This window comes from Monopterus albus, unplaced genomic scaffold, assembly GCF_001952655.1.
Source record: "Monopterus albus unplaced genomic scaffold, M_albus_1.0 scaffold19.1, whole genome shotgun sequence".
NCBI classification, from domain to species: Eukaryota; Metazoa; Chordata; class Actinopteri; order Synbranchiformes; family Synbranchidae; genus Monopterus; species Monopterus albus.
Genome location: NW_018127899.1, coordinates 1,796,514 through 1,806,029, shown reverse-complemented (window position 1 = coordinate 1,806,029; position 9,516 = coordinate 1,796,514). Strand labels below are relative to the sequence as shown.

The 9,516-nt window shown below is 40.0% G+C and overlaps 2 protein-coding genes across 2 annotated transcripts in view; one reads left to right on the top strand and one right to left on the bottom strand.

Moving 5' to 3' along the window:
* Positions 1-143: 143 nt before the first annotated feature.
* cep41 (centrosomal protein 41) lies at positions 144-6,764 on the bottom strand. The gene is made up of 12 exons (XM_020593542.1): positions 6,636-6,764; positions 6,255-6,318; positions 6,092-6,139; positions 5,046-5,107; positions 4,674-4,743; positions 4,318-4,462; positions 2,792-2,958; positions 2,626-2,693; positions 2,390-2,504; positions 1,946-2,071; positions 1,804-1,899; positions 144-1,657 (listed from the first exon to the last, which is right to left on the bottom strand). Exons 1-12 carry the CDS (start codon positions 6,666-6,668, stop codon positions 1,530-1,532), a joined length of 1,122 nt encoding a protein of 373 aa, XP_020449198.1. The 5' UTR covers positions 6,669-6,764; the 3' UTR covers positions 144-1,529.
* A 544-nt stretch (positions 6,765-7,308) lies between these two features.
* Positions 7,309-9,516, top strand: part of poc1b (POC1 centriolar protein B) — a 31,239-nt gene continuing 29,031 nt past the window's right edge. Inside the window, exons 1-5 of the mRNA XM_020593541.1 lie at positions 7,309-7,553; positions 8,126-8,210; positions 8,509-8,680; positions 8,886-9,065; positions 9,195-9,302. Coding sequence (XP_020449197.1) covers positions 7,539-7,553; positions 8,126-8,210; positions 8,509-8,680; positions 8,886-9,065; positions 9,195-9,302 — 560 coding nt within the window. The 5' untranslated portion in view covers positions 7,309-7,538. The remainder of the gene's footprint in view (positions 7,554-8,125; positions 8,211-8,508; positions 8,681-8,885; positions 9,066-9,194; positions 9,303-9,516) is intronic.

Sequence of the window (9,516 nt, the reverse complement as noted above, 5' to 3'; positions counted from 1 at the left end):
CTTCCAGATTACCTCTCTAAAAATATAGGTTATTCAAGTGGCATTGATGAAGGATTATAGAAAAATTTAAGATCCTGAGCACATTCCAGACACAATGTCTAAGCTAAAGAACTGCCTTATTAGACAAAGAAACAACTCATATCCAGCAAGCAATCATGCACTTTATTCATATACACTCTTTTACAAACAAAACCATAATCAGCTGGTTAAAGCCAGTTAAGACTAATGGTGACAACACAACATTTGCCACAAAGAAGGACTACGAAGAAGTCCAAATGTTCATTAAATGCACTTCATAGGAGACACTGTGGGATTGTATTACGGGAAAAGTCGCAAGTCACTGAACAACAAAAGGGCACCAATTAGCAATACTGTTTTTCATATGTTTTAAATGCATTGAGGGAACTGATGTGCTGTGTGTCATTGTGTTAAAGCCATTACAAAATGGCCACTTCCTTCCTTTAGTGACACCGTAGTTTTGTGTTACAGACATTTATCAGTGTGAAGGCTCCAACTAATCAGTTAGTGTGATCACTATGTTCAGTACTTTGATCCACACACACACACACAGTTCACATTCACATTAGTGTTTAAGTGAAAGCAGAAGTTGTACATAAAGGCTGCCAGTGCACCATCAGTTAAGGAATTACAATAAACCATCATATTATAAAAATACAGCACAACTTTTCAAAACTTTACAACAATATTTGTACAAACATTTCATTTCATGTAATACAGATTCCAAGCATATCCTTCATGTCATATCAACATTAAACCAGTGTGTATCCAGCAATAAAACTGTAACTCTTTCAAGAACGCTGTTAATTTGGTGGCTTCCATACTGGTGGAGTTAAACATCACCTTTCTGAAATAATAGACTGTAACTTGAACAACATAGATATTACTGATTCATGTGCTGGAGAAAAACAGAAAACTGTTATATGAAACAGTAATTTTCATGTTCACAGATGAGGCACTGTGCAAACATTCAAATGTACACAATTTATTAAATATTTTAAAACAGTCTGACATCAGTTGTAAGTAGTGAAGATGGAGAGCATAATTTAAGCGTCTATGCTGTTCACAGAATTCCTTCATGTGTTTTCGATTCAAAATCTTATATTTACTGTTGTCCAGATGTCAAAACCTTGACTAGAGTTTACATTCTACTGCTGTTGTGTGTTGTCAATTATGTATGTGATTTCTAAAATTGAAAAACACAACATTTTAAAAGAGTTAATAATCAACATCTGTGCCAGAGGTTAGAGCAACAAATTATTGAACAGTGTGATTCTCAGATAGAAGAAAATTGTCCTAACTTAGATATTTTGGAGTAAAAGATGGTAGAGGGTGCCAGAAACAGATGAGAAAATAGAAAACAGGTTCCTGTAATAAAGAGCCTGTCCACCTCTGACTGTACAGTAAGAGAATTTACACCAGTGGAGTGGGAGTTATGTAAGCTGAAATAAATGGACTTTGTGTTGGAGGTAAGTTATTTTGTGTGTATCTGTGCGGCTGAGGGGGTGAGGTTATTTCCAGGGTCTACTGCTCTGAACCCTGGCGCTGTCCCTCCTAGCTGTGAAAGAGCTCGGTCGACTCCGAGCACTAGATGCTTTAGACTGGGAGCTGATGGTTGACATGCGGCTGGATGTGTGGCCTGCAGTGAACACACATGCAAACAATACTGAAGTAAACGGCAGGGACGAGAGAGAAGAACATCTGTCAGTGCATCTTTTTTTGAACCTTAATCCTTCACATTGAAACCTTCAAGGAAATGATAACTTTCTGAGCATTCAGTCTTACTGTTGGAGCTACTTGGAATGAGTATCTCTTCTAGCTGCTCCTGGATCTTGGCCAGCTCATATATCAATATTGCAAAGACTGATTTAGAGACCTGTGATAAAGCAAATTGTGCATTTGCTTCATAATATTGCCCTCTACTGCTGCTGCTGCTGCTGCTGCTGCACAGAGCTCTTCCTCCTCTTTGATGATGTGGGAGAGGACAGGCATGAGGTCGGGATGGAACCTGTTGTCATTCCTTCTGGAAATTTCTGAGCAATTACCTTAAGACCTGGGAGACAAAGCACATTGGGACAGCGGCTCTTTTCAGACACTGAACCTGCAACTGGCTGCAAATGTATTATTTTATAGACTGGTTAAATACTGCATATGGATAAGTAAAATTATACAAGACTTAATTAACTTAAAATTATTTTAACTTTAGCTTCACTAGATTTTTTGTTCACTAGTTTCTAGGTGAGCATGTTGAACGACATCCTGGCCGTGGATTTTTTCTTGGTTTTGGTCACATTTGGTTACATGAGACAACGCTGTCACTGTTACTTCGAATGGATGTAGTTTACACATCCTCAGTGATATCAGAGTTTACCTCCTGAGAGCATAAACAGATTCTCAAATCCTCGTTCACACATAACGGTGGCTGCTTGGCTGGCTATTCGTTCGTCCTCATCGTACACAATGATGATCCTCCCTGCAGTATTTTTCTAAACAGTGTGGGTTAAGTTCAATCATCAGTCAGTTGTAACTGCATTTCATAAAAAATTGACAGTGATTTTGTTACTTGAAAAAAATGCTTAAAAAAGAGAACTGGATGTTGAAGGATACATATTCCAGCACTTCTTTGGTGTAGGGGTTCATTGTCCGAGACAGCACGGAAACTGGGAAACTGTGAGCTGTAGGAAAGAGAGTTGATACAAAGAAAAACAATGATGATAAAAACTGTATTTGGCAAGAAAGCTCGATGACCCAGCCTCATATTCTCACTACCTACCACTGATGATGTGACAGTGTTCGTACTGGTCGCGGTCCCGTACGTCCAGCAGCAAGTAGGGGCAGTCGGGGTAGGACCTGTCCGCAGGCTCGTGGCTGCACAGCAACTCAGTCTCCATCTTCTGATTGTTCCTGATGAGATTCAACTCTCCCACACCACTGATAACACTGTGAGGGGTCAAAGAGTAAAGGCTTGGGTTATGTAGTCTTATTTCATTGCACTCCTTCATTCTATGAGTTTTGCTTTGTATTGTTTGTTTTTAGACAAACTATACAAGTAAAATTTTATGCAATTTGTTATTTTGTCATAGTTTACCATCAGTAATTCATTCACTAAAGTCCTTGAAATTGTGTTTTTGAATAGATGATGGTAGAAGCACAATCTTTACATCTGTTGGTATTATTTAAATTATGTCTGTGACTGTCAGTAAAGATTTAGAACAGTACATTAGATTAGATTAGAAAAACCTTTATTAGTCCCACAGAGGGGAAATTTCCATGTTGCAACAGCACAATATGTTCAGCAAAGTACAGAAAATATAAAGATATTATAAAAGACAAGATAAAAAATGAAAGATATTAAATACAAACCATAAAATTACTATAACGCTCCCGTAACTATACATAACATGTGCGTATGGTATATACAAATGAATGATAATCAAATAATGATAATCAGTTAAAAAATAAGTAATATTATCGGAGTAATAAGTAATATTATTGGAGTACTCCAAGTGATCACAGGTCATGCAGATGATATATAAATGCTGGACATACATAAAGAAATTGTCCCAGCAATATAACAACAATGCATGACCTTATTACCAACCATATTAGACCTTGTTATAGAGTCTAACCGCAGCAGGGAGGAAAGACCTGCGAAATCTCTCCTTCAAACAGCGAGGATGGATCAGTCTGTCACTAAAACTGCTCTCCAGAGCAGATAGTGTGCTGGTTTCATAAAGCAGAGAGATGTTAATGTGAAACTGGGGTTCAGAGGTAAAAAGACTCACAGCAGAAAATTTGAAAGTGAGACAAGCAACACTGTGAGGTAGAAGCACACCTTGTGCAGGTACATTAACCCCAGCACTGCCCTACATTCTCTCTCCATCCGCCCTCCCCTAGAAGGTAAAGGGGACCTAACAGCTCTGTGAATAAAGAGGCCCAGTCTGTGTTCCCTGGAGAGGCCACAGATAGAGTTACACTCTTGGGGTTTCTGTTCAGGCTGGAGGGTGGAGAGGACGCAGCTGAGAGGAGGGGATGCTAACAGCAGATTGAGGCCAGCATACAAGAGGGCAGGGGTGTGCAGGCAGATGTCTTAAGGGTACACTGTGTTGACATAGATACAGTGGGTGTAGGGTTGCAGGTGTTCTTGTGATTAGGGATTGTAATTGTTGGATCCTGGGTGTGACTGAGGGTGAGTGGGAGTCTGTGTATATGGGAGTATATGTAAGCTGTTAGGGTATCCACCAAAACATAAGTGTGTGGGGTTTTCAGTATGGCATGCTTTCTAAGAAGCTACAGTACCTTAACAGTGTTGACCTGGCAGTGCAGCAGCCATCCCTGGTGCTGCCTGCATCCAGGTGATCTGAACGAGGTGACTCCTGTGGGGAGCCGTTAGTGTGTTCAGACAGACCCTCCAGGTCTGCAGCAGACACCACTGACAACTCATCTGTAATTGAACAGGAGTGGGAAATCCACACATTGCCACCCACCATTAGAAACTGAAATTAATTGTACATTTATTACAGTATATCCAGGACAGGTACTGTTAGTGACCCAAGTTAAATTTGTATTAAAATATTAATGAGCCATTTGGTATGAAGCTGAGGATGAATAAGGTTTCTCAGTGTTAAATGAACAAGTAATTTTCCAGCTGTTACCTTCTGTGATGTGTGATTCAATGTCATTCTCACTTTCATTCAGGCCTGACACAGAGGCTACCTGAAGAATCTGGTGCAAAAAACAAGTTTGGAAATCAAGAGTGCTGATACCTAGCAAAAAACCTCTAGAAAACTGGAAGTAAAAAGTGCAAAAAGAATGATATTTCAGGGGTCTGAAAAAGAAGTTAAAAAACATACTAAATGAATTCACAGCTGTCTGTCCAAAACTATTCATACAGTTAATTAAGTACAGTAACCAGACCAGGTTGTCTCACTTAATTAATTCTGTTACATACAAATTACAGACCACAAAAATAACTGTATGCTAGACTTTCCTTTAACTACTGCAAAGAAATAAGCATGAATGCTTACCAACTGTGCAAATGTTGTCACCTTTAATCGCTTGAATATTTCATCTTTTCGGTACCTGTAATCTGAGAAAATGTGAAAAAATTAATAAATATATAAGACTAATCAAAAAACAAATCTAAGAAACGCTATAGGAGGAAGGAGCCTCACATATGTGCCATTTATAACAACCGCTGTAGCTGAAGACAACAACTTTGTACCTCGATTCAGAAAGTCTACTGGCCTAATAATCTAGTAAAACAAATTTGAAAATGAATCAGTGAAGGAATCAGTGACAGTTACCCCTGACAAATCACAGGTCCCCTCAACACAAAATGACCACCTATCTTACTGTAAGTGTGCAGCAAACTGTTCTCATTATCTTTACTCTAACAAAAAGATCCTTTAGGAGGCAGTATTTTGCGGTGATTGGACCTAGTCTTGCCAAATTCGGCTATTTGACCCACCTGTTCATCTTTGCACAGAGTAGAATATGTTTAACGTGTAAGATGACAATGGAGTGAACTAATTTAAAAAAAGGACAACAATCTAGGACAGCTGTCTAGTAGTCAGGTGGACGGAAGCACTGTTCTATACTTATGGGGTCAAAACTGTGATCCAAGCTGCAGTATGTGTCTTTGTTATGTGCCCTAAAGGAACATGTTTGGGCTGTTCTGAAATAAAGATCTCACATCTACTGATCCACTTCAATGACAAAAAGGTGGCAACCAGAGCAAATTGTGACTCTCAGACACAAAAGATAAAGTACAAATACTTTAAATGACTGCTGTTTTTTACGCACCTGCTTGATGCATAAATAATGATGAATATTACTGATATTACAGAATAATCAACACGTCCTTCTGTCTCAAGGTTCAAGATTAGGTTTCCTTTCCTACCTGGTGAATTCACAAAGCATTAAATCATCAAGACAAAAATGGAAAACATAGAAGGACAGCCCTAGAACTCACTGAATCAAATAAAGTGTTTTAGTAAAAATGTGAAAATATAAAACTGAATATATGGAGATTCATCGCCATTCGTCGTTCCTCTTTAAATAAGTTACTCACTTTTATTAATCTCCTCCAGTCTTTCCATGTATTTTGTGAGGCTGCATCCTATCAAATGAAACATGACAGTGACATAATAAAAACTGTTTGAGACGTAGCTAACGGCACTGGGATATATGTTATTGTAAATAAGGACATATAATCTGTACATCGAAAAAAATACCTGTGTCCAACCGTGTTTTGACATGTTGATACTTTGCGTTTTTCGGTATTCTTTTTTGCATATACTAGAAAGGAAAGACATGTTTTTGCGTTAGCTTTTTAACAAGGATAAACACCTTCGTAAACGTCACAAAGTTAAGTTAGCTTGCGCAGAGCTTTTAGAAAGACTATAACAATCTTTCCAATGGGAGGTTATTACTTTTACAGGTGCACTGTTGATATGATAACTGATGATAACCGCTAACTAGCTAGTAAGCTAAAATAGCTACGCCTGATATCGTTGATCCACACTTTATGCACTGTACATGATGCGGTCTGTAATGTAGCATTAGCAAAATGCAGGTAAATAAAATAACTAAAGCTGTCATCTAACGTTCATTACCTCGACACTGCCGATGCCCCTATTGATCGACATTTTTTAAACTGGAAACCAAACATCAATTTCCAAGTTCTACAATGTCGCCGCTAATTCGTCGATGCCGTTTCATTGTCCAATCAGATCAGCCGACACTGCGTCGCGTCTCCTTCAGAGCAGTGTCATACGTATGTCGTTCAAGTTGCTTAGCAGCAGAGCACGCTCCACCTTAACAATCGGCTGCATTCACGTTCATTGAAAATAGCCGTAACTATTTTGCTTGCAATGGCGTGCTATTTTGGTTACAATGCAAAAGTTCCCAGGTCGTTTGCAGTGCCATATGTTCACGCATTCTACCCTGAATCGCTTTTTAGTCGGCAAACGCTGTTGCTACCCATGTTCATGTTTTTATGTTCATCATAAATGGTTGCGGGATTCACATTTTGAGTTAGTATACAAATCTGCCGTAACTAATTGAACGTTCCGCAAAACTCTAAATCTCCAACTAGATTACTGTTTACAACTTAAACGTTATCGCGAAATGCTGAAGCTGTGTGTGAATAGCATTTAAATATTCCCGAACACAGCCGTTTACGTAATGTTCATGAATGCGGCATCCATTTCTTCACTGCTACAAGATCAAACTACAGGTGATTTTTGCATTAGCTGTAGAAATAACGGGTGTTTGGGCAACGCAGTTTTCATTTAGAAGAACTAGCGGGTGTTTGGGTAACGCCGTTTTCATTTAGAATTCAAAGAACTCCAAGTTAACCAAAATTACCCACTAAAATACTGCTCCGCCTCATCTGGGTTCAACAAGTCAGGTCTGAAGGCGCACTGTTTGACAGTTATGGAAGTACAACGCTGCGGTGCGGTTCAACTTTCCCTCAGACAACATTTCTTAGCTCCGTAAAACTGCAAATTCTCACAATGGCGTCTGTTTTGGTAAGTATATTTGTTGTAATTCTTTCACAAGCGCTAATGAACAAACGCGTGTGTACTTTGTTAACCTCCGCCTGTGCTAACGGTAGCAGGGTGGGCGAGTTTGATAACTGCGTCTGTACTAAGGGGATTTGCTTATTGGGGCTGTCAGACACACTTTGGGTCCACTCTTTTAAGTCTTTACAAAATACTGTTCAGCTCATGAGGTTTTTGTTAAGTTTTATATCTCTTAAAGGTATTGGTCTGCCCAGGTAGACAGTGTCCCACAGGGAGTTCCTGCCCAGCCCTCCACTACAACATGTTTCCCCAGCTTAAATCTGTAGATCTTATCTAGAAGAACATGTTGACTTTGCACCGCTCTGCCCAGGCAGGAGCACCACCTCGACAGAAAAAGTGGACCGTATTAAGCATACTGGATGAATTTCCTTAAAGTGCAGTTTTTTTTCCATAACCGTGTTCTCTATTTTAAATCCCACAACTTCTGCACACCTTTAACAGCCTTTTTCTAAAACAAAATGTTATGGACTAAAACTGAAGAGGAACTAGTGTTTTTCTGACTGGATGCTGTGTTGCAGGAGGATCCCACCCTAGAGAGACACTTCAGGGGACATAAAGATGCTGTGATGTGTGCAGACTTCAATCCAAACCGCAAACAACTGGGTAACTGCTGCTGTGACAAGCTTGACAAATTCACTGATCCTAGTTAGATTTTATTTGGCAGTAGGTGCAACGTTTCCTGTAGTCCTACGTTGTTTTCCCAGAAATGCTCTAATTTTGGCTGTTGAAATATTTATTTTCTCACTTGCTGTAACTTGTAGCTAATATATTGCCTCATTGTACAGTTAGAAATGGGAGTATCACCTAAAAAATTATAATGTTGCTCTTGATGAACTCTTTGACCTGACTGTGTAGTTCATGATCAGATGTTCTCCATTCATTTTTCTTTTGTCCCCTCCAGCCTCAGGGTCAGTGGATAAGAGCCTTATGATCTGGAATCTGGCTCCAAAGGCAAGGGCTTTCCGCTTTGTCGGCCACCAAGACGTCATCACTGGTGTGCACTTTTCCCCTTTTGGCAACCTGGTGGCCACGTCCTCACAGGACAGAACAGTCCGACTGTGGACGCCTTCCATGTAGGCTTCCAACGTCACTCTTGTCATTTTATTCAGGGCCTTTAAATTACAATGTAAAACAAATGGTCTGGTGCACAATGAAAAAAAAATACTAGACGCCTTAGGGTAACACTAAACTGGCAGGATGGTCATATATACAGTGCAGGTTGACATATGCTGAGTTTTATATTAGTTATGTTTGTTGTAATGTGTGTGTCTGTCACAGGAAAGGAGAGTCAACGGTGTTTAAGGCTCACACAGCCGCCGTACGCAGTGTTGCCTTCTCCCATGATGGCCAGAGACTGGTGACGGCATCTGATGACAAGTCGGTTAAAGTGTGGAGTGTTCACCGGCAGTGCTTTGTCTACTCCCTCAATCAGCACACGAACTGGGTGCGCTGTGCCAGGTACTGCTGAAGCACTCCTACACAAACATACCTTTTGTTTGAATCTTTTGCACTTTTCCTGTGTAAGTAAGCATGGGTAACTGCTATAGCTGCTTTTGCACTCAGTTGGTTTTTTTGTCTTGGCTGCAGGTTTTCTCCAGATGGGCGGCTCATAGCGTCCTGTGGGGATGACCGTTCCATCCGACTTTGGGACACTTCCACCAAACACTGCATTAACTGTTTCACTGATTATGGAGGGTAAATCCCCAAAACAACCTGCCTGATCATTTTGTTCTTACTTTTAATTTTGCCATCACTGTGGATTTAGTTGTGATTACATTGTCACAATCTGTCTCAGGTAATGTGACAAGAAAGGGAGTCTACACAAAGGTTTGTAGTGAAATAAATGGACTTTCTTAAAGCCAAAGTCAGTGCAGAGCCAAGGGGGCGGGGGGGGGGCAGGCACGGCCCC